We start from the raw sequence: 24,251 nt of genomic DNA, 5'->3' as shown, positions 1-24,251 counted from the left end.
TGCAGAGATGAAGGCAAAGGCCTCTGGGAGCCAGGGCAGAGAAAGACGAGAAATCCCTGCCCCTCCCCTCAGGATCCCCACTCCCCGAGGGCTTCTGCCCTCAAACAGGGTCACTAACACCAGCCAACAGGCCTGTAACCCCTTTAATGTCCAGTCTCCCAACCTATTTGATTTTGGCCCCATTTTCCCACCACAGCCCAAGGGGATGGTGTCCTGGGGGGGGGGGAGGGAGTAGGTGCAGCCTTCAGGTCTTTAGCTGGCTTCTCCCGGTTCTAGGTCTGGGTCAGGGGACCCCACGCACTCCTTGCTGAGCCGCACAATTTCTTGGGAGAGAACTTCGATGTCCTAAGAAACAAACGAGCCATCAGGGGCCAGGGAAAAGAGCAGGGGACGCTCCCTCACCAAACCCGGGGTGTCATCCTTCTCACCTCATTAATCAATGCCCAGCTATGTCTAGCCTGGCACAGGAAGGTATTTGGAGAGGCTCACAGAACCCCAGCAGTGGGTTGGGCTTGGAAAAGATGGGGGGGCGGGAGCCTCCCAGGGGAGGGGGACCTAAGGATACGGATATGGGAGCAGATCACCCGCTGCATGTGGTGCGGCCAGAGGATACAACCCTCCCCTTGCCACCAGCTTTTCTACTAAATGGTGAGCTCACTTCTCAGAGGCAGGGGCTGGGTCTGTAACCTTTCTGACTCCCCCAGAAATGGGGGAAATATTTGGGGGGTCAGGATGGGCAAGCAGATGTATGGGGTGATCCATGGTAGGTAAACAGGTGAGCAAAGGAATGGTTCAGAGGACGGATGGAGGACAACAGCTAGGCAGGCAGGTCACTGGGCAGGTGGGTAAAAGTTAAGACAAGGGGTGACTGATGAGGTGGTGTGAGAGAGAGAGAGGTATGTCAGGAAATGGGTGGAAAGACACGGGGCAGATGATTAGATGGGCAAGTAGGGCAGGTTGATGGGCGAGCTGGGTGAAATGTGCACGAACAGATGAGCGGGTGGGTGCAAGGACAGAGCGAAGAGTGAAATGTACGAGGGAGAGCACGTGAGTTGACTGGAGGATGGGGAGGTGGGGCTGGAGGCGTGGTCAGTGAACGGGTGGGGGGTTCTGGATGCTGGCAGATGACCCGGGGGCTGTGTGGCACGGGAGGCAGGCGGCGAGACGGACAGATGGGTAGGCTGGTAGGCCACACTCGCCTTGTGCAAGTGCATATTCTTGGTGAGTTGCTCCTCCAGCATGTTCTGGAGCTTCTTGTTCATCTCCCGAAGATTCTCGTCACCTGGCTTCACGAGGTCTCTCAGGACGCTGCCCAGTCCACTGCGGTCCGTGTGGCCGGCTGCCACGGACACATCTGCAAGGGCCCAGGCTGAGGACCAGCCCTTCGGCAGGGCCGGAGGACAGACAACAGAGACGGGGCAGAGAAGAGGGAAGCAGAGAGTGGGGGCAAAAAGCAGGGGGGAATGCTTGTGTTCCCTCTCTCGCTGTATCTCTCTCTGTCAAATAAATAAAATCTTTAAAAAAAAAAAAAGCAGGGGGGAAAAGCCGTGTGATGTCAGGGCCAAGGCTCTGCCATGTGAAACCCAGCCGTCACTTACTAGAAATGGGGGTAATAGCCAACTCGTGGGGCTGGAAAAAGGTCTCCGACCGCATGCAAAACACAGAGCACCCAGCTCTCAGCATGCATCAGTCCGTGTTATTCTGACTCATAAAGGAAAAACAGGGGTAGGAGAAAGCATGAAAGAAAGGAGCAAAAGAAACAAAGATGGGGGCGGAGGAAAAAGAGGAGAGAAAGTGGGAGAGGAAGAGATAAGGACCCCCCACAGGGGTACACGTGCAGAGGACAAGAACTTCCGGAGGAGACACGGTACAGACAAGCAGTAGGAGCAGTGAGACAAGATGATGGGGTGCAGCAGAAAGAAGAGATGGGGAGAGAAAGGGGATAGAGAGCCACACCAGAGAGAGGAGAGTGGAGTGAGGACAGAGACCCAGACAGAAGGGAAGAGCCGAGGTAAGAGACAGACACACAGGGGATGGACGGGCCGGGCCTGCTCTCCCCTCCAGCAGCTGTGGTCTTGTCAGTACCTTTGCTAAGTCGCAAGAGGAGAGGAGACAGTGGGGGAGGAGGAGGCAGGTCAGCGGCCGGATGGGGGGGTGAGGCTGGGGAGGAGGCACTGACCGATCCGGCTATCCATGACGTAGGTCTCAATGATGGCGCTCTTCCGGCAAAGGTCCTCCGCCATGGAGGCGCTGCTCACCTCCAGGTGCTTCACCTGCAGGGCATGTTCACACGTAACAAGGGGCCCAGCCACACATCCCCCCTCCACACTCCAGCCTCCCCTCCAAGGGTGTGCCAAGTGAGGACAAGCAGGCAGACAGCACCTTCTCCTCCAGCATCCATTTCTCTTGCTGCGTCTCTGCCAGGCGCTGAAAGAGCTCAGCCACTTCCTCATCTGACAACTCTGCTGGCCGAGGGGGCTGGGCCTGAGGGCTGCTGGATAAGGACTGCAGGGAAGAGGGGAGAGGCCAGCCCAGGGTCAGTGCTGTCGCCCGCCCCCAGTTAGGATCAGGGGCTGAAAGGGAGCCAGGGCTGGGTGGGGGTGGGCTCTGTGACAGGGGCTGTAGACCAAGTCTCAGCACCCACGGGGACTCTGGATCTCCCTTTGCCTAAAGAGGGACACAGGAACCGCCACATCATTTCCTCATTGAGAGGATGAAGGGAGAGCCTCTAGCAAATGAGATCTTGTTTCCAGTCGACAGGAAAACTAGAGGACAGAGCAACAAGCTAAATGATACCACTAGGAAGCCAGCAGGAGAACCCAAAAGGTGGGACGTTTTCTTCAGGTCAACTGGCTGGTTTCTTCTATGGGTTGGTGTCATGGAAAAAAAAAAAGGACCACACTAGACTCAAGAGACTTAAAGGGCATAAAGCAACCAGATGCGACATGTGCTCTGAAACTGAATGCTGGTTTTCGAGGACATTTTGGGGCCAACCAGGGAAATCTGATTAAGATCAGAGTACTAGAGAAGATGAAAATTTATGAAATCGGGAGGATAAAGATCAGCTGAACAGGGGCGCCTGGGTGGTTCAGTCGTTAAGCGTCTGCCTTCGGCTCAGGTCATGGTCCCGGGGTCCTGGGATCGAGCCCCACACCGGGCTCCCTGCTCGATGGGAAGCCTGCTTCTCCCTCTCCCACTCCCCCTGCTTGTGTTCCCTCTCTCACTGTCTCTCTGTCAAATAAATAAAATCTTAAAAAAAAAAAAAAGATCAGCTGAACAAAAACAGGTTACTTACAATCTCATTTAGGTTTAAGAAAGAGAGGGGCACCTGGGTGGCACAGTTGGTTAAGCATCCAATTCTTGGTTTCAGCTCAGGTCATGATTTCAGGGTCGTGAGATGGAGCCCCGCGTCGGGCTTGGAACTCAGCATGGAGTCTCCTTGAGATTCTCTCTCTCCCTCTCCCTCTGCCCCTCCCCCCACTTGTTTGATCTCTCTCTCTCTTTCTCTAAAATAAATAAATAAAATCTTTTTTTTTTTTTTTTTTTTTAAAGAGCAAGATCTAGAAAGGTGTGAACCCAGGGTTTATAGTGGTGATCTCTGGATGGTGAAGATGTGGTTTCTTTGGATTTAAAAAAAAATCTTCGCTTGTGTGTGTTTTTTAAATTTTTCTACACGGCACACATACTACTTATGGAATAATCACAAATGATTTCCAAATAAAAGTGGCCAGCCAGGAAGCTGACACAACAGACGACAGTAACGAGTGATAATTACAAGTTGGAAAAAAGGACCTCCTACCTGGGTGGTGCACCTGCTATGAGTTACATATTTTATGACACCGGGAAAGGTGGAATTAGCTCACAGATGAGGGAACAGAGGGTCAGGGAGAATAATTTGCCCATCCCCCATTTGGCAATCTGAGTCCCAGTTGGCGAGCTTAGAGAAAAGTTGGTAAGAAAATGTATGTGCTGGGCCCAGAGAGGTAGATGGCTGCAGGGGAGGGCAAAAGGTGGGCCCCAGAACTGGGGTAGGAGAAGCTGGACTGTCGGCTCCTCCTTGCCCCTTACCCTGGCTGGAACAGTCGAGCTTTCCTTCTCCCGCAAGATCTCCCGGTAGCTGAAAGAGGAGACGCTACTGCTGTCCCCAGTCTGGGTCCGGCTTGGTGAGTTCATCTCTGAGAGAACCAGCTCCTCGAGGCCTTGGGCAGAGAGGGAAGAGAAACCTGAGCCCCAATCCCCCAGGGTCCCAGGGCAGCGACTGGCAGGAAGAGGCAGAAATAGACTGGACAGAGATGGAAAGAGGCGAAGTGACACTTGGGCGTGGGGAAGGTGGAGGCAGACAGCACGACAGGGACAGGCAGAAACAGAAAAAGGAGCTGCTTGTCCGGGCAAACACACACGCCAGAAGAGAAACAAAGGTGAGGAGGCTGGGAGAGAGTGGGCAGTGTGGACACCTACGGGCATTAAGGGACGTCTGCGCTTGGACTTGGGGTACGCACAAAGAGGACTGACAGCTGGGGAGAGCACGGGGCAACGCCTACATGCAGAGAGAAAACCCGACAGGCAGCGAGCCACAGCAGACGGGGGAGGCCAACAGAGACCGGGCATAAGGACACGAGTCAGCAGAGACGAGAAGAGGGAAAAAAGATGGAGAGAGACATGTAACCGTGACCCTAAATCCTCATTTCATCTAACGGACAAGGACAATGTATGGCACCACCATTGGAATCTGCTTGTTGATTCGTACCTTAATCTGTAGCAAAACAGAAACCAAACCCCTCTGATAAAGAGAGGTTACGGGCACCTGGGCGGCTGTCGTTAAGCGTCTGCCTTCGGCTCAGGTCATGATCCCAGGGTCCTGGGATCGAGCCCCACATCGGGCTCCCTGCTCAGCGGGGAGTCTGCTTCTCCCTCTACCCCTCCCCACTGCTTATGTTCTCTCTCTCACTCTCTCATACTCTCTCTCTCTCAAATAAATAAATAAAATCTTTAAAAAAATAAAGAGAGGTTACTTCAGGATAGACAGAATGCCTCAGGGAGACATAGATTGGGTGAGAGATAGATCCATTTTTGCCATGTCACTTAAAGCAGGCCCAATGAGCTTGGGCCTCTGCTCCTGCAGCTGCTTCTGGGTATCGGGAGGGCTGACATCCCACCCCAAGGATCTCCAGCAAGAGCCGATGGCCGCAGGGGGACAAGGGAGCAAGTATTCTCTGAGCCTGTGATATGGGAGATGCACAGTGCCCTCACCGCTGCATCATATCTACTTATTTAAACATATTTATAGGCCATTTCCTTCTAAAAAAAAAAAAGGTCCAAAGAAACTCAAGGTTTTTTGTTGCATCTTCTGCCCGAAGTGGCAGAAAGAACATGGATTTTAGCTGCATAGGGAGAATGCTGCAGTGCTGCTGTCTGAATGTTAAGTCTGTCTCCCTAGCTCAACCTGGGGCCCCTGGAGGACAGAGTTTTGGGGGGTTTTCCTATCAAGGACCCTGGATGTGAGCATGGGGGCTCAGTCCACATTTACAGAATGAGAGAATGGATACAGGAGATTTAGACACCAGGTGAGGTGTGGGGATGGGTATGAGAGGGTTGTGGGGATCCAGAGACAGAGAAGAGAGAGAGAGAGAGTTAAAGAGACAGAGAAGAAAAAAGCAGCAGGAGAAAAGGAGAGAGAAAGAAAGCAGGGAGAGAGAAAGACAGAGACAGAGAGAGAATAGCACAAGGCGTCACAGAGAGACCAAGAGGAGACACAGAAAGAGGTAATGTAGAGAGCAGGAAAAACAGAGGAGACCGACCGACCGACCGACCAAGTTGAAGACGGACAGAAAGCACAGGAGAGCCGGTGGATAAAGGTGCAGAAAGCAGCTCTGGCCCTCGGGCCCAAGCCCAGCCGCCCCTGCACCCTGGCACCCCCTGCCCTCCCGGTCCCTCACCAGAGCGGCTCTTGCTGTTGGTAAGGATGTCCTGCAGCCGCTCCTGCAGCTTATCGGCCCTTTTCCGCTCCAGGTGCAGCTGCCGCTTGAGGTCCTTGAGCTGTGGGGGACGGGGGGAAAGAGGCGGGCTGAGGCCCAGTGGTCCCACGGGCGGGGGGGCGGGCTGTGCTTGGCCAGCCCCGCATCATACCGCAGCACTGCCCTTCTTCTCCAGGATCCGCTGCCCGTCCACCGTGTCCTTCACCTCCTGTGCGGCAGAGAAAGCATGGCTGGCGGGCGGTGCCTTCCCTCCCCGCCCCAGGACTCTGCGCTGGGGCCCGGGGTATGTCCGGGACGGTGCAGGGGTGGGGGTGGGGGACAAGGGACCTGTTTCAGGTTGCTGATGGTCTTCAGGTGGCAGTCCCGCTCCTCCTGGGCCTGCTGGAGCTGATCCCGCACACCCTGTAGCTCCTCCTCCTTGCTCTGCAAACCAGGGGGCAGCTCAGGCCTCTGCCTGGGGAACCTCCGTCCTCCCTCCAGGGCCCGGCCCTCCCGGGAGAGAGGAATGGCGGCGGGCGGCGGGCGGTGGGCACCTTCAGCTCGACAGTGTGCTGCTCCCGGCACTGCTGGAGGGTTTCCTCTTGCTCTTGCTGCTGCTGCTGCAGAGATTCCTACGGGACAAGCGTCGGGTCCGGCCATGCACACCCCCCCGCCCCCCCGCACACACACACAGGACGCCATGGCCCGTGAGGGCAGTCATGGCAGCAGGGGCCGCTCCTGCAGGGGACACCGTGTGCCCTTCGGCGGGACACGGAGGCAGCACATCTAGGGCTGCGCTGTCTGCGCCACGGAGCGACGTGTGCATCTGATTTGATTTCACAAAACATAACACAGCACTCACTGCATGCCAAGAACGTCGTAGGGATTTTACATGCACTGACTCGGTTTACATAATCTTCCCATACCACCCACATGGCAGGTACTATGATTATGCCTTTTGTTTTTACTGATGAAGAACACAGGCCGCAGGCCAGGTGAGGTGCCCACAGTGAGCAAGTGGCCCAGCCAGGACTCGAACCCACACAAACAGCTGCCTCCGGCACCTGCGCTCTTCACTACTGCGTGACACTTCCTCTTAGGTATTATGATGAGTTTTCCCCCACCATGGCAGTGGAAGTCCTTGTCCGAATAAAATCAGGATATTATAATGATTTCCTGATGGAAGCGGTTCCGGAAGGAAGGGATGCCTTTTCAAATCTGCTCATGTGGCATTCTGCCTCACTGATGGCCAGCCCCGATCCCCTCTGGAGGGCTGCCGTGGAGCTGGCGGGGCAGCGGGGCTACCCTAGTCCAGAGTGTTGCAGAAAGTTCCAGGGCCTGACCACTCCCGGTCCCCCGGCGTGGCATGGGTATCCCCCCACCAGCCGTCTGTGCTTCATCAGGCACCAACTCACCTCAGCCTCCTTCAAGCGCCGCTCAAACCAGCCCTTGGCTCCATCCATAGAATGTACCTGAGCTTGAAGTTCTTCCACCGTCTGCTGGAGATTCTCCAGCTCTCGTGTCCGGGCCTGGGAGAGGGGAGACCGTCAGGGCGAGGCAGGTGGACGAGTGGGCCCCTCACCCGCACCATCCCCGAACCCATCAGCGATGCTGTGCTCCCCCTAGTTTGAGAGAAGGACATTGCCATCCACCCAGCCACCTTCTCCTCGCGGATCTGCCCACGGAGCTCCTCCTCCTGCCGCTTCTTGTCTTCGTGCAGCTCTCGGAGCTCACGCTCATAGCGCGCACGCACCCCCAGCACCTCCTTCTCATGCCTTAGTCGGACGGCTCCCAGCTCTTCCTTGTGCTGGGACTTCTCCTGCAGCGTCTCCATTGCCAGCTCATCCAGCATGGCCTTCCGCTTTTCAGCACTCTGGGGGCAGGAGGATGCCAGTCAGCCTCCTCCCTCAATGTTAGACAGGGCCTCCCACCCTCTCCCCAGGCTCAGGGAATGAGCCCAATTCTGCCTCCTCCCCATTCCCACAGAACTAGCTAAGTCACTCACCTAGCCTCATGGCACTGGTCACTTTCCACCCTGCTGCTGGTCCCATGTGTTGGCCTACATCACCTGCGCCCTCCCCACGGACCAGGGCCGATCCCTCCCCATCCACGCTATCCACCTTGCAGAGCTGCCCACCTTCCGAGCCTCCTGTAGTTCCTGGGTCAATTGCTCTTTCTCCTGCCCGATTTCTTGAAGTTGTTCCAGGAGCCGACTATTGGCACGTAATGACTCCTAATGAGGGGACAAAGGAGAGGAGTTTGATAAAGAGCCTTCAGGAGGCGATCGTCGCCCAGGACACCTCTGGTGGATGGGTCTCCCTTAACCCCAGTAAAGTTGGTATTATTCTCTCCGTTCCTAGATGAGAAACATGGCAGACGTTGCTAGCGGCTCCCCAGTGTTCCGTGCATTCCCCCCTCTGTCCCTAGCAATAGATTTCGTACTTGGACACATGGCTGTCGAGTTGACTTTTCCTTGCCTCCCTTGCAGTGAGGTGTGGCCACGTGACTAATTTCCATATGCAGAAGGGGTGAGCATGAGGTAGGTTATACTCATAAAGGAAAGGGGCATGCTGGGCCCATCCCTCTTCCTTCCCTCTTTCCAGATAGAAAACAAACATGATGAAGGGGGGGCCTGGGAAGCATCTCGGCTACCAAGATAGAAGTCTTGCATTGAAAGTGGCAATGTAGAAGGAACCTGGGTCACTGGTCGTGGCGCAGCCATCCCTAGACAGCCCACCTGGACTGTTCCATGAGAGAGAACTAGCCTTCTATCTTATTTCAGCCACTATGATTCCGGTCGCTACCATGGACTCAGAATGGCTATCCTGTCTAACTTAAGAGGTTCAGTGTCAGCGAAGGAGAGCAACATGGTCTAGGACACGAGGTGCTAGTAAGTTAGGAGACCAGACTGGAACCCAGATCCTCCCGATCCCACAGTCTCCCCCCACTCCACTGCACCTCGAGGAGGGCTCCCCTGAGCCCGCACGAGGGAACTGGGAGAAGCCAGGTCAGAGCCAGAGACGTCACCTGCAGTTGGGAGTTGAGGTCATCTTTCTGTCCCATGAGGTCCTCATACTCAGTCTGCCGCTGCTGCAAATCAGCTGTCAGCCCGGCATTCTCGTCACGGAGCGTATTGAGTTCTTGGGTCTTTGCTGTTTGGATCTGGGATGAATGGGGGTGATGGGAAGTGGAGTGAAAAGGGCCCCCCAGGGGCTAGCCACAGGGTTTGAGCCTCCCAGTTCCAGGGAGACAAGGAGGGAGGTGGGAAGAGAGCCAGGAGGAAAGAGAAAGAATTTCAAAGGGAAAAGGAATGAGAAAAAGAGATCAACGGGGGAATGGATAAAGTAGTCGAGTCATACAGTGGAATAGTAAACAGAGAAGAACAGACCAATGCTACATATGGATGAGCCTCACCGGAAAGAAGCCAGGCACGAAAATGGGTGTCTGATTCCTCTACATGAAGTTAAAGAACAAGTAAAACTAGTTAGTGTCGCTAGAGGTCAGAGGAGTGGTTATTTCTGGGGAAGTATTGATTGGGAAGGGGTAAAAGGGGCTTTCTGGGGGTGCTGAAAATGGCTCTACATCTTGATCTGGGTGGTAGCCACATGGAGACAGACAGACTGCCAGACAGATAGGATTCACTGAATGTACACTTAAGATTAGTACACTTCTTGTACTTTACTGGAGAGAAACTAGAAAATGCAAGAGAAGCAGGGGTGGGTGGCCGGAGAGAAGAGGAGTGGAAGCCATCGGAAAGGGAAGCCGAGAGGGGCACCTGGGTGGCTCAGTGGGTTAAGCATTCGACTCTTGATTTTGGCTCAGGTCATGATCTCAGGGTCGTGAGATCGAGCCCTGAGTCAGGCTCAATCTCAGGGTCATGAGTTCGAGCCCTGAGTCAGGCTCGATCTCCGGGTCGTGAGTTCGAGCCCTGAGTCAGGCTCCGGGGCTGGGTGTGGACCCTGCTTAAGATTCTCTGTCTCTGTCTCTCTTTCCCTCTGCCCTCCACCCTGCTCCCCCACTGCTGCTCTCTCTCTCTCGAAAGAAAGAAAAAAACAAAGAAAGCAAGCAGAGGATCAAATAGAAACAGAGGCAGGAGAACAGCATGAGGTCCAGAAGGCCGTGCCCTAATGTGGATCAGAAGCAGGAGGAGACGGGAAACCGGAGAGGGATCAGTGAGGGCTCCCAGGTATCTTGTACCTGCTCCAGGGCAGCCAGGCTGGTCCTCAAGGCATTGTTCTCAGCCAAAAGTCCTTCCACTTGTTCCTGTGCATCTGCACTCTGGATGGACACCTGGCCCCACCCCCACACCAGGTGAGAGTGGGTCCAGAACAGGGGACAGGACCCACCCACAGCCAAGAAAGAAAACACATGTGCACTCGCACCACGACCAGGGGGAAACAGGACTCCTGGGACCTTCCCTGCCTGTGTAATACCTGCCGAGGCTGCCCCCCCACGTCACCCTCCACCTCCCAGAAGCTGCCCAGTACCACGTACCTGATCCTGTAGGGCTCGCAGAGCTGCTGCATGCTCCAGGCGCTCCCCCTGCCGCTGATCTCTCAGTTCCGCCAAGCTCTGTAGGGATCAGGTCAGGGGAGCCCATTCCAGACCTCAGCCTCCCCTGAGGTACACATAACCGTACAGACCCCCCTCTCTGACCACCTGACAGCATGTCCCCAGCACTTGAGGGTCCCAGACTACCCAGCCATCAGACTCAGGCTCACCCAAATTCTAAGTCATTAGAATTTAAGATTAGTACACTTCTTGTACTTTACTGGAGAGAAACTAGAAAATGCAAGAGAAGCAGGGGTGGGTGGCCAGAGAGAAGAGTGGAAGCCATCGGAAAGGGAAGCCGAGAGGGGCGCCTGGGTGGCTCAGTGGGTTAAGCATCCAACTCTTGATTTTGGCCTCGGATCCCATATCCCGGGTCTAAGAATCTTAGAAAAACACCTAGGCTTTTGGGGATTTCAAACTCACCCACCCCCATCCATAAGAGGGCTCACACTCACCCAGATTCTAGCTCGGAGGCCCCAGGATTCTCAGACACACTTAGCCCCCAGGGACTACAGCTTCACCCAGATTCCTGACCCCAACACCCATGGGTTTCAGACACACTCCATCCCTGTGTCTCTAGCTCCCAAGAGTCTCAGGGTCTGCCCAAACTCATAGCCCCAAAACCTAGCAGTCTCAAACTCATACAGTCTCATAGTTTCCAGCTCCTGGTGAGGTCTGATTGACCATACCGCCCCCCTCCCCACCTGCTACTTCTGTCCCCAGTCTCTGGGGATCTTCAGACCCAGGTAACTGAAGACCCAGCCTTACCCAGACTTCTGTCCCCAGCTCTTAGAGACCTTAGACCCACAAACCACTATATCCCTTAATCCAAGGGATCTCAGATTCACCTGCTCTAGGGGGAAGCCTAGAAGCTTAAAAGTCCCCTAGCCCCTAACCCTTGGGAGCCTGAGACCCATCTAGACTTTTGCTTCAGTCTCTGGATGTCTTAGACTCACCAATTTTTTTTTTTTTTTTATTCACAGCCTCCAGAGGTCTCAGGACCATTCAGCCCAAGTGATCCAACTTATTAGTTGTTTCAGCCCTCCAAACCAGCCCCCATACCCTGAGGACCTCAAACAGAGTCAGCCTCCAGGCCCACCTGTCCGCCCTTGAAAGTCTTGTACCTATCCAGCTCCCACAGGTCTCAAAGTCCCCCAACCTCCAGGGAGTTCAGGCTCATTCCAGCTCCTCGTCCCAGTCCCCAGTGACCATAGATTTCTCCAGATTCCTGTCTCCAATCCCCCACAGTTTCAGATTCATCTGAACTTTGGCACACAGCCCCCAAGTCCTCAGCCCCCCTGAGATCTTTGATTCATGCAGACTCATAGGCCAACTCCTAAGGCTCTCGGGGCTCCCTAGTTCCCATTTTCATAGCTCCTGGGGGGTCCAGGACCCATCCAGTCCCTATATTTCCAACACAGGAACTATTGGCTTCCCCAACTAGTATCCACAGACCTCAGGGTTCCCTGGACTCCCAGCCCTGGCCTCTACCCCAGCAATCCCAGAATCCAGCCACTCACCTGATTGGCAGCCTCGAGTTCCTGTTGCAGCTTCTGAGTACGAGCCAACTGGGCTTTGAGATCCGCTTCTTTCCTCTGTTGTAACTCCTCAATCTTATTCCTGGGGGTGATGGGGGGAGTGCTGACCATGGCCTGAGACCCTATCCCCCAGCTCTGCCCCTGTGGTCTTCAGGCAATTCTGCTGGGCACTGTCCCCATTGTCTGCCCATACGCCCACCCCTGCTAGTTACCGGCTGTCGTTGAACAGCGTCTCCTTTTCTGTCTGCAGACGGCAGAAACTGGGCACAGAAAGATAGACATAAATGGGTCAGTTCCACAAGTCGGTTCCCCCCCGCCCCCGCCGCTGGTCCCTCCAAACCCCTCCCCCCGCCTCGGGAAGAAAAGAAATTTACCTTTCTTGTTTCTTTTTCAGTTTCTCAGAGAGCTGGTGGTGGGGGATGGGGGTGCAGACAAGTAATAACATATTAGTAAAGACAAAAATAAATTTAGTATTTATAGACACTTCTCACTGAGTCCTTTTCAGAAGCTGGAAGTTACTTATGTTATCTCGTGGAATCCTCGAAACGGTCCTGAGAGGCGAGGACTACTGGTTTTATAAATGGGGAAACTGAGTCTCAGGAGGGTTAAGTAATTTGGTTGCCAAGGTGGTCAGTAGCAACAACATGATCTCCACCCAGCTCCCTTAGGCTCCAAAGGCTGGTATTTACATCCCCAACATGTGGACTGACAGCCACATCATAGAATGGCTAGGGCAGGAGGCCTGGAAAGCAGGATCATGACTGTCTGCCTCATCACTGGGTTGCCAGTACCTAAGAGAAGAGCCAGCAGTCTATAAATGCTTGGCTGGCTGGCTGGCTGGATGAACAAGGAGAGCTGGGAGGACACAGAAGGGAGGGATGGGGCTTGCCATTCACAAGACAGAGGAACCACATTAGCCTATTCCATACTGAAAGCAACTATGGGCCGTAAATGTGAGTCTGTCCATTTCACAGATGACGAAACTCAGGCTTTGAGGGGGGTACTCTGGTCCTTCTCCCCTGCAAGGAGAAGCACAGCAGGTGGGAAGTGGAGTGGGGCAAAGTCCCGGGAAAGCTCAGCAGCCCTACCTTAGCAAGCTCCTCCTGCAGCCTGGATGTTTCAGCCTGCTTTGAGCTCTGCAGGGAAGGATGAGGGAGGGGGTTAATATCAGCAAAGGGGGAGGTAAGGCCTGTGCCTTCCCCTGCCCTCCTGCCTCCCCAGTCTGTCAGCCCACGAGTTGGTGATGTCACAGACATCTCCGTGGGACTACAGGCAGAGCTAGGGCATCTGCCTGCCTCCTGACACCACAACCCCAACAGACCCAGATTCACCTCCAAGCCTTGCAGTTGCTCCCAGAGCAATCTCTTTTCTTCCTTCTCCATTTCCCATTTCAACTCTACTTCCGCCAGTGGCATGGGGGCTGGGACAGTGGGGGCTGGCCCCCCCGGGGGGTCCCCCTGGCCCTCATTGGCAGCTTGGGATCTCCCGGCCTCTTTCCCATAGCGCTCCTGCAGGGCTGGTGGGTAGAAAAAACTATGTGATGGATGAGGTGGTCTCTGAAGACCCCTGCCATGCCTCAAGTAGATGGAAGAGTTGGCCTTGGATCCTTCAGGTAGAAGAGACCCTGTCCCAAGTGACCAAAAGCCTACAAAACAAAGGCTCAGCCGCATCCACACTCCTCACAAATCTTTTAAGCTCTCCCATCCACTGAAATCCTGTCTACAATCAAACCAGCCCAAGCTAGTTTCCCCAAGCTCCACCTTCTATCCCCAGGCCCCGACCATAGCCTTCCAAGGTGCTGCCCACCATCCTCTAACCCCCCCTTACAGCTGAATCCAAAACCTCCTAATCCTCAACCAAATCTACAAAGCCTCCCTCCTGATCACCAAACTAGCACCCACCACACCACAAGCCCCAGCTGCTCTCCAAACATCCCCATGTTGGGACCTTCCCACACTCTACCAAGCCTTCTTTGAGCCTTCCTCCCAGACCCCACTGACAATCTGGACTCAGAGTCTTCCGAAAGCTTCTTCATTCACTCTCTCCATTTAGCAAAGAGCTCCTTTCCGATGTTCAATCTGCTAATCGGTAACATTTGCTAGGTACCAGGCACTGAAATCAACTCAGAAAGATACCACCTCTTATCTGAGCTCTACTGCAATCTTCCACGTGGTGGACATCCCCACGAGCACCTTGTAGATGAGGAAGCTTTGACTCAGAGGTGAAATGGCTTGTCCAAAGTTATACACTGGTTCATGGCAGGGCTGAGCCTCATTCTGAAGCCTTTCCCCTTCCCCCAGGGGGGAAAACACCCTACTCAATCCCCAAGATCCCCACATCCCCAAGGAGGGCCTGCTTGCACCTGCCACATTTTTCTGCAAGGCCGTGTTCTCCGCCTGCAGTCTCAGCAGCTCGCCATCCACAAGACTCCCAGCTTGGGCAGGGCCTGCCCTGGCAGCCCCGTCCTTCAACTGCTGGTTCTCCCGCTCCAGCTGCTCCATCTGGCTGCAGAGCTGAACAGGGGAGGAGTGAGAGAGCAGACAGGCAGAGAATCAGAACAATGTTGGCTGCAATATACACAGCGCTTGGCTGATGCACTTTACAGTTGATGTAATTCCCATAATGCTCCCGCATTATGTAGGGTGCCGTCGTCACTCATTATCCCCACTTCACAGATAAGGACACTGAGGCACAAATGTCAAATGACTTCGAATTCACCCATCTGTTAAGAGGCCGAGTCACAGAGGATGGAGGCCACTGAGGGCAATTTTCTGCTTGCCCAATCGCAACCTCACAGTCGTAATCAAAGACCTCAGGCAGGCTCCTACTGGAAGTTGCTGGTCCAGGATGTCAGCATCACAAATTAGCCCCACTGCCAGACCTCTTCTGTGAGGGCGAGGTCTGTGTCTGGGAGCCTAGGCACCACAGAAAGCTTTCGGGGCATTTCCAAAGCCAGCGCTACCCACAGCCCCTCATCGTCAGCCCTCAGCCTTGGAGAAATGTACAATGCAAATAAAACTAGGCCAGCCCCTTGCTCAACTCCTGGCTGTAAGAGTTCTCACAGTGGGTCCTGACAAGATCCTTTGTCCCCAGGGCACCTGGTGGCTCAGTTGGTTAAGCGTCTGCCTTCGGCTCAGGTCATGATCTAAGGGTCCTGGGATCAAGCCTGAAATCGGACTCTCTGCTCAGCGGGGAGCCTGCTTCTCCCTCTCCCTCTGCCTGCCGCTCCCCCTGCTTGTGCTTTCTCTCTCTGTCAAATAAATAAATAAAATCTTTTTCTTCAAAAAAGGTCCTTTGTCCCCATTTTCAGATGAGAATACCGAGGCTCACAGAGAATTTTTATTCTCTTGCCTGGGTTATTTTCTACCCAGAACACTATTCCTTTCATCCAGTTCTTCACACGACTGGCTCCTTCGCATCCTTCAGTGCTCTGCTCAAATGGCACCCTTGAAGTGGTATCCCCCAACACAGAAATTCCAAAACTCTCTTGGCACAGCGCTCTGTTCATTTCTTTCTTACCTAGTACTAACTGCAATTAAATTGACCTACTATGTTCTTAATTTCTTTTTTTTTAATTTAATAGTATATTTTAACAGGATTTTTATTTAAAAGCAATACATGCTAAATTTTAAAATGTAGAAAATAAAGAAAACCGTAAAAAATCATCTAGACAACATCCATTCCCCTTTGTCTTACAGATAAAGCTCTGCAAATGTTTGGATTCTAAACTGTGATTGACAATTACACTTTGTTTTGTAATGTAGGGTCACAAGCACAGATTCTGAAACTAGCCTACTTGGATGTGAACTTCTACTCTGCTGTTTATTAGCCACGTGACCTTGAGACAAATGACTTCATCTCTCTGGGGCTCGGTTTTCCTCATCTGCTTGGTAAGGATCTTAATAATATCTTGTTGGTCTGTTTTAAGAATAAATGAGTGGATAATGTAAAGCACACCGAACAGGACCTGGCACGCGGTAAGCACTACATCACTGTCAGTTATCTGTACTATTACTATTTTTTTTTCTTTATTTATTTTTTATTCTTATGTTAATCCCCATACATTACATCATTAGTTTTAGATTGTACTATTACTATTTTTAATTTTTATTTTATTTCAGATTTCATTTTTAAGTAATCTGTATACCCAATGTGGGGCTCGAACTCACAACCCTGAGATCAAGAATCACACGCTCTTCCAACTGAGCCAGCCAGGTGTCCCATTATCATTTTTTAATACATTATCTTTCTCCCCATCCCACAACCAGAATGTAGGCTACCCAAGAGTGGGGTCCAGGTTGTGCTGCTTACAACTATCTCCAGAATCCAGAGCATGCCGGGGGTGCTCAATTACTATTTGTCAAAGGAAAAATGGAGCTGAAATATCTTGGCAAGTAAGTGGTGGAGGCAGGCCTTGAGCCCAGGTCTCTCCATGAGCATTACCAGTTCCCAGGAGGAAGAGGGGGAGTGGGAAGGAGGTTCTATACCTGGTCCAGTGCCTGGCCCAGGGCAGGTGCTGAGAAACACAAGTTGGGCAGATGGAGGAATGCTTGCCCTTGCCTCATCCTAAAAGAACCACGATACCACTGAGGCTGGAGGCAGGAAGCAGTGAGAAATGAGGCAGTGAGGTCAGCTGTTATGTGAGCACCAGGAGCTCTGCACAGTCAGGGTCAAGGACCCACTCGGAGCTGTTGCTTAAAGGAGTGATGTGAGAAGGCCTGCAGGTCAGGACAAACTCTAGGGCATGGGCTGGTAGGAGAAACTAGACGTGGAGACACCAGCAAGAAGGCTATGGGAATAGAGCAGATAAGAGGTAGTAAGGGCTGAGGCAGAGCAGGGCCACAGGATGGATCTAAGACTTTTAAATAGTCAAAAAACATTTTAGCGGGAAAATGAATCAGTAATAATAAAAGGATACCATTAGTAGCTAACACCTAGGGCACCTGGGTGGCTCAGTCGGTTAAGTGTCTGCCTTTGGCTCAGGTCATGATCCTGGGGTCCTGGGATCAAGTCTTGCATTGGGCTCCTTGCTCTGTGGGGAGCCTGCTTCTCCCTCTGCCCCTCCTCCCACTCGTTCTCTCAATCTCTCTCTCTCTCAAATAAATAAATAAATAATTTTTTTAAAAGTAGCTAACACCTACATAACCAATACTATGTACAAGGCGTTTACAGACATTAACCCATTCAATCCTCACAAAAATCCCGGCAAGGCAGGTACCGTCATTATCATTTCCAATTTAAACATCTGGGAACCAAGAAGCAGGCAGGTCAAGTGACTTGCTCAAGGTTACACTTAGTAAAAAGTAGAGCCAAGAGTTTAATCTAGGCCTTACAGCTCTTAACTATTAGTTGTCAAATCACCTCTCCTGACATTGTACCTGTTTAAAGGTTGTTTTCATATTTTGTTTTTTAAGGTCTCAAGTTCTCACATGGAGTCCTGGAAATACCGTTTTTGTTGCCATGAGAATTTTTTCCTTAAAACACACTAAAACCTTAGAGACTTCTTTTTTTTTTTTTTAAGATTATTTATTTATTTGTCAGAGAGAGAGAAAGAGAGCACAAGCAGGGGGGAGTGGCAGTCAGAGGGAGAAGCAGGCTCCCTGCTGAGCTAGGAGCCACATGTGGGACTCAATCCCAGGACCCTGGGATCATGACCTGAGCTGAAGGCAGATGCTTAACCAACTGAGCCACCTAGGCATCCCCCTTAGAGACTTCTTGACCATGGAGAGAGAAGATAGATAAGGAAAGAAAAGATAATATCTCTAACTCCCTAGTAGGTTTAGGAACAACCAGGACACTAAAATCAGTGAGAAGACAGAATTATCCAATTTGGGATGAATTATCTAGAAGAACTAGAACTCCAGGGTCAGGTCAGATGAAGGGGAAGGAAGAGAAAAGGGAAGCAGCGAGAACATTTTTCTATTTCATGCTAAGCATAAGAACTTTACCTAAGACCCTCCAATAACCAGGAGCTCCCTAGCATCAGCTACCAAATAAATAGAAAGGGACTTGAAGCTTACAGAAAAGGAGTGCTTTGGACTGGAACCAGCTGTCCTCAGGGCTTGCAGCCTTCTAATCCCAGCACAGCGAGTGGCCCCATTTGTCAAATCACTGCCCCCCAGCACAAATCCAGGATCTGTTTCAGCACCATGGACAGTTATCCAGGGCCAGCCTCTGTCCAACCACCTTCAGCAGCCCTCCCCTTCAGCCCAGGGGGCCCCTACCCCTCTGATCCCGCTCGGATGTCCCAGGCACCAGTACCTTGCTGAACTCGGCCATAAGCGTGCTGTTCTGCAAACGAAAGTCCTCCTCCTGGCTGTGCAGCTTTGCCTGCAGCATCTCATTTTCACTCAGCAGCCCTTCGACTTCCTGCAGTGGCAGACATGGGCCAGGTCTCGAACAAGGGTAGAAGAGGACAGAGAGATAGGGCAAAGAAACAGAGATGGAGAAAATGACGGGGGGAAGGGGATCGTAGGGTACAGAGAATGAGATGGGTGAATCAGGAGATACAGGGAAGGAGAGAGACAGACATGGAAGGGTAGAGAGAAGGGAAGATGGAAATGGGGGGAGAGAGGGACATGAGGGGAGAGAGTGGGAGGAAAGAGAGTGGTAGATAGAAATAGGTGAAAGAGGAGGTACAGAGAGATGGGGAAAGGGAGATAAATAGAGAAGGAGAAAGGGATGGAGAGGGAGAGAGAAAAAAGAAAAAGCAGGAAGAGAGATAGGAAAAGAGAGATCAAGGGAGCGAGAACATAACAGAGGGAAGAGAGAGGGGGTCAGGGAAAGAAATGAGTCAGGAAGCAACAAAGGAAAGGGTGGGAGAGAAAGAAACAAGGAGTCAGAGAGAGAAAGAAAGGGAAAGAAGAAAAGAGAAATGATGGCAGATAGGAACAGGTGAGGGAGAGAAAAAGGGAAGGTTGGGGAGAGAAGCAACAGTCAGAGAGGAACAGGAAGACAGGCAGAGAGAGATTCAGAGAGAAGCCCAGCCAGAAAGGGAAAAGGAACGATGGAGAGGCCCGGAGTGAGACAAACACGGGAAAATAAAGACAGACTTACAAACACATGACAGTGAGGTAGTCACAGATGCAAGTGCACACACAGAGAAAGAAAGGCCAGTACCAGGAGATCCCAGCATACAGAAATATCGACCCTTGGTCTCCCAGACACATTCACCCACCATGGGTCCCCTTACCTGAGCTTTCTTGCTCTTGCTCAGTGCCTAAAGGTGAGGGGGGGGTGGGAAGAGAGATAAGGTGAATGGAGATGGACTCCCTCACTAGGGTATGGAGACACTGTGGCAAGTGTCAAGGGGGGACAATGATGACGGGTTGAGGGATGGGAGCATCTTCAACCACAGAACTTGCGTGAAATTTGTAGTCCACGGAAATGATGGAGTGAATAAGTGAGTGAGTGAAGGGCATCCTGCTTACATGCTTTCCTCTTAGCTCTTGAGACTGTTCATGAGTCTTAGTATTTAACCCTTCATGGGCTGGGTTTCCAGGCTCAGAAACTGTGAATGCATTGCTACATCGGTCCAAACACGTCTATGTGGATCCCTCCCACGCACCGTGAAAACTGCTGCTCCCTTGCTGAGCAGCTGAGGGCATTGCCACATTCTGCAGTCAGCACCCTACCGAAATGAAACCCACCTTCCTGACTGCCAGGTTTTCTGCATTCTGTATGCCTTCATCTAACAAATATTTATGGAGTGCATAACATTGAGCTATGTGTAGGGACAGAGCAGTGAAGAAGGAGACAAAAGAGGGCCTTGAATGCCTTGAGGGGCCATAAGAGGTTATACACTATTTCATCTTCAGATGATCTGAGAGGTAGGTCTAGTCTCATGTTACCAACAGGACCAGGACAGGGATGGGAAGTGGGAGCACAGGCAGGAGTTTGAGTGGAGGACAAAAGGCAGACTCAAGGCAGATTCACCTATGGATGTGACTATTTAGTTAGAAGTTAGTGAATGAGACTGAGTAATTGAAATTGAAAATGCATTAAGAGTAAATTAAAATTAATCAATAACTAAGCAGGATTAGACAAAATTAGCAAACTAAAGAGACTTCCATGAGAGTTTTTTGAATGACTGATGACAGCATGTAACATTAGGCCTGGTTCTCTGTAGGTGCTCCCTGGATAGATGAATGAGTCAGATGGTTACAGGGAAGCATGGGTGGGTGAGTGGGTGGAGGAAGGTACCTTCTGAGCTTTGCTGAACTCCTTATCCAGGTAGGCGACCTTCTGTCGAAGACTGGTGAGCTCTGGTGTGGGGAAAGCAGGTTGTCTCAGCCTCAGTGGCAGGAAGCTGAAAGGTCTTCCTGCCAGGCCTCTGAGGTTTTTTCCCTTGGCCTCTGTCCCCCAAAGCCACCCCCATCTGAGACCCTCTTGGCTCACCAACGCCATTCTTGCGTAATTCATCTGAAAGCTGGTAGTTATTTGTCCGGAGTTCCAGGAGCTGAGCCTTGGGGGAAGCAAAGAAGGGAAATGACTTGGTTAGGAATGTGCCCTTATTTTCACCATGAGGGAACCAATCCCCTGAGCCCCACAGACCCTGCTACCCTCCCTGTAGCCACTCCTTAAGACCTATGCACGCTAGGTCCTAAACGAGCCTCCAGCCCCTCAGCCCCTGTCCCACCTTCTCCAGCTCTACTTATAACCACAGTCAGCCTCACTCTTCCATCTCTCCCCTTCCATCCCTCCCCCTCTTCCATCCCTCTGCACTCAGGCCATAGACAGAGCACTGATGCAGTCAAGTTCTTGCTCATGCATGTTCCATGGCTCCCCACACCCACAGGATAAAGTTCTCCCTCCTCATCCTGGCTCACCTCATCAGACACTAAACACTGTTCTATCTTTCTGTCATAGTAGAGTATTGTCTATCCTCTTGGCCAGACTTGGAGGACCCTGAGTATAGGGGGCAGGGGCCTGTATTCCTCCCTCTTTTCAAGGGAAGAGGGCCTGGTATTTTCCTGTCCAACTTACAGTAAGTTGGGGACTGCCTGGGATCCTCACCCCCAAAGCTCGAGAGAATTAACCCCTTTCAAGAATTAAGAGAAAGTGAAGTATGGGCCACTCCAAACAGCATACCCCTTCCTAACAGCCCTGTAGGGCACTGAGGCCAGTTCTTCCCAGACCTACTGTCCCTTACCCCATAAGGATCTTTCCCTCCTCCCATGGCACCAGCCTTCACCCCCTGGTGGTCTACTTAAGGTCAAAGGGCTTGGCCCCTACAGAATCTTTCCTGCCCCTATTAGTCTACCAGATCCAATGATCTGTCTCCCCCTGTCTTGATCCAATTTGTACACCCTTGGCACCTATAGAAGCCCTATCCATCAGAGCCAAATGGTTTTTCCCTCACTCATGGCCCCGTGAAATCAATCTTCCTCACTCAAGGGTCCCCCACGTCCCTCAAGAACTCCCCAGTCATGATCCAATGGGATGGCCCTACATCCTTCAGGGTCTCTCCTCTGCAAAACCTTGGGTGGGCCAACTGGATTACTCCTACTCACTTAGAATCTCCCCTCACAAGTTACAGGTTGTAACTTCCCCTTTCACGGTCCAGTGATCTCACCCTTTCACCCTAAGCATCCCTCGCACAGTTACAACTGGTTTCTCTCATTCAAGGATCAATGGATCACCTATCCTCACTCGGAGTTCCTCCTCTTCTCCCACAGGATCCTACTCAGGGCTTCCCCCCTTTCAGAGTCTCCCCAAACACAAAATCCAATGGTCTTCCCCAGTAAGGAACTCTCTCAACAAGGGCCTACTCTGGCCTTTCATCCCAACTCAGAGGCATCCCCAAAAGAATCGAGTGGTCTGGGTACCCAATTGGGGTACTTCCCCAAAGTCCAGTGATTTCCCCTCCGTGTGGTCCAAGGTATCACTCTTTAACCTCTTCTGGTCCTCTCTCCAACAGGAATTCATGGTATTATCCACTCGGGGTCCTCTTCACCCCACGCCTAATGGATCACCCCTAATCTAGATCCAAAGGTACCGCTCCCTCTTAGGATACACTACCAGCACTCACACAGGATCTCCACCTCCCAGGAACAATGACAACATGTGGGGTCTTTCCCCAATTCCCTGGCATAGTGGTATCTCCCACAAACATTTCCACCTTCCACCGGGTAATGGTACTGCCCTCTCAAGGGCTCCCTCCACCATGACGCAAATGGCCTAACGCCTGCTTCCTTCCTCTCCAGACAAAATGGTTTCGCCCTCTCAGGATCTCCTTCTCTCAAAGCCCAATGCTATCATCACCGACCCATGGTGTCCTCCGCACGGGCCCAAAGGTCTCGTCCCCTCCAGGTCTGAGTAAGGTATCGCCCACTCTAGGACTCTCTCCTCCGCCCACAAAGCTAACAGACTCCAACCCCTCTGATCCCAACAGTATCTCAGAATCCAAGAGTCTCATCCCACAGAGCCTCAGTTTCCCTTCCCCAGGCCAACCCCTTAGACTCAAGGTCCACCCCAACCAACCCCTTCTCAGAGCCGGTGGCACGACCTCTCTCTACCCCGCCCCCCGTTGCCTAACGCGGTGGTCTTTTCCCAGCGAGCAGCACCTGCATCCGCTGAAACTCCTCCTCAGACAGAGCTTGCGCCATGTTCCTCCCCCCCACCCCCCAAACAGCCTTCTGCGCAGACTCAGCTCGTCCCTCCTGTCAGTATTAGGGTCGGATCAAACCACTGGCCAGGAATGGAGGGGGAGGAGTCTACCCCGGAAGTTCAGTATTTTGGAAACGGAGAGAAGAGAGTAAAACTGACAGGTCAGGTGAATTGCAATTTAATGTTTTACCGCAAACTAGGTCATCTGATCTGGCCTTTGAGCTCTCACAGACCACCCATTATGATGCGACACTGTGGCATCCTTATGTCATAGGTGGACTTGTCTCTAGGGAAGTGTTTGCCGACAGAAAATCACCCTTCCGCCGTACTCCTTTAATCGGAATGGTTGACTTACAACCCTAGAAATGAAAGCGGAAGCTTTGCGCTTGTCTAGTTCCCGCCCCCCTCCGAGTGATTCCCGGAGGGAAACCCCGCCTCTGGTGAAGCCCTTGGCTTTTTTTGGGGGGGGGGGGGGAATTTGACGCTGATTTTCTTAACATGAAGCCGTACATCCTGTTAGGTAAAGGACCTAGCCACAAATAAATGTAAAATACCCAAGAGGAAAGAATGGCAGTGAATCAAACGAAAAAGCTTCGTTTAAAAAAACAAAGCAAAAACAGGATGGCGAAACCCCAGGAACATCCAAATAAGTAGTAAAATGCATTATAAGCCTCTCTTGTACTTTCTGGCTCCCTATACAAACCCCACCACCCAAGGAGTAGTTTTTATCTGGGAAAGAAAAACATTAGAAAACATGTTTAGAGACATTATCAATACTAGCATACTCTATTTTCTTTATCTTTCTTTGGTGGGGAGCGGTAACTTAATTTTTATATCATTTTAAATGTACCCCAAAGCAAGAATGGTACAAGGAAATTCCAGGTACCCTTTACCCAGATTCAACCATTGTTTACATTTTACCACCTTTGCTTTATCATTCTTTCTCTATATATAAAATTTCTGAACCATTGGCTTCAATATTCAGTGATGATTTTCTAACACCAACATTCCTTTGGTATTTATTAGTTGCTATTCTACTGTAAGGAAGCGTTTTCTCTTCTCCCCCATTTATGTATGTATATCTGTACAGACTTATTTTATTCAATGAATTATAATCACTATCATTATTTCATTTGGTGCTCAAACTGTCCCAGATTTGGCCAGTGGGAGCTCCTTCAAGTTGACTTTGGTGTCCCTTTGACATGTCCGCATCGTTTTGGGTTGGGGTTTTTTGGGGGTTTTTTGCACTTTCTTGTTGGCACTATAAGATGCTCCAGACTCACCTTAATCCTTTTTTTAAAATTTAAATTCAATTAATTAACATATAGTGTATTATTAGTTTCAGAGGTAGTTTAGTGATTCATCAGTTGCATATAACACCCAATTCTCATTACATCAAGTGCCCTCCTTAATGCCCATCACCCAGTCACCCCATCCCCCCCCCCGCAACCCTCAATTTGTTTCCTAGAGTTAAGAGTCTCTTATGGTTTGTCTCCCTCTCTGATTTTGTCTTATTTTGTTTTTCCCTCCCTTCCCTTATGATCCTCTGGTTTGTTTCTTAAATTCCACATATGGGTGAAATCAAATGATAATTGTCTTC

General features: G+C 51.6%; 1 protein-coding gene across 3 annotated transcripts; it reads right to left on the bottom strand.

Annotated features, from left to right (window-relative positions):
• Positions 1 to 125: 125 nt before the first annotated feature.
• On the bottom strand, positions 126 to 22,714 carry GRIPAP1 (GRIP1 associated protein 1). Of its 3 annotated transcripts, none has more exons than XM_081808915.1 (27): positions 22,609 to 22,714; positions 20,441 to 20,507; positions 20,246 to 20,307; positions 19,236 to 19,262; positions 18,305 to 18,412; positions 14,406 to 14,556; positions 13,375 to 13,559; positions 13,132 to 13,179; positions 12,418 to 12,449; positions 12,256 to 12,303; positions 12,026 to 12,125; positions 10,449 to 10,526; positions 10,152 to 10,244; positions 8,982 to 9,116; positions 8,092 to 8,187; positions 7,615 to 7,827; positions 7,370 to 7,483; positions 6,509 to 6,586; positions 6,303 to 6,398; positions 6,127 to 6,183; positions 5,937 to 6,036; positions 4,069 to 4,199; positions 2,383 to 2,505; positions 2,180 to 2,273; positions 1,200 to 1,354; positions 429 to 555; positions 126 to 345 (listed from the first exon to the last, which is right to left on the bottom strand). In XM_081808915.1, the coding sequence occupies exons 1-26, from the start codon at positions 22,648 to 22,650 to the stop codon at positions 454 to 456; spliced, it is 2,535 nt and encodes an 844-aa protein (XP_081665041.1). In that variant the 5' UTR covers positions 22,651 to 22,714; the 3' UTR covers positions 126 to 345; positions 429 to 453. The 3 variants fall into 3 exon arrangements, with proteins under 3 accessions (XP_081665041.1, XP_081665042.1, XP_006738446.1); XM_081808916.1 differs by lacking the exon at positions 22,609 to 22,714 and adding an exon at positions 22,526 to 22,544; XM_006738383.3 differs by lacking the exon at positions 429 to 555.
• Positions 22,715 to 24,251: the final 1,537 nt, after the last annotated feature.

This window comes from Leptonychotes weddellii, chromosome X (genome assembly GCF_054177405.1).
Source record: "Leptonychotes weddellii isolate Sample4059 chromosome X, ASM5417740v2, whole genome shotgun sequence".
NCBI lineage: Eukaryota > Metazoa > Chordata > Mammalia > Carnivora > Phocidae > Leptonychotes > Leptonychotes weddellii.
This window is presented reverse-complemented; position numbering and strand designations above follow the sequence as displayed.

Bases quoted from the DNA above. Each gene is read 5' to 3' on its own strand.
- GRIPAP1 (XM_081808915.1), bottom strand. From the start codon at position 22,650: ATGGCGCAAGCTCTGTCTGAGGAGGAGTTTCAGCGGATGCAG. The intron at 14,557-18,304 runs GTACTGGTGCCT...TCCCCTGTTCAG, and splicing joins TTATGGCCGAGTTCAGCAAG to CTCTGCAGCCAGATGGAGCA. The intron at 6,184-6,302 runs GTCCCTTGTCCC...TCTGCCGCACAG, and splicing joins CCATCAGCAACCTGAAACAG to GAGGTGAAGGACACGGTGGA.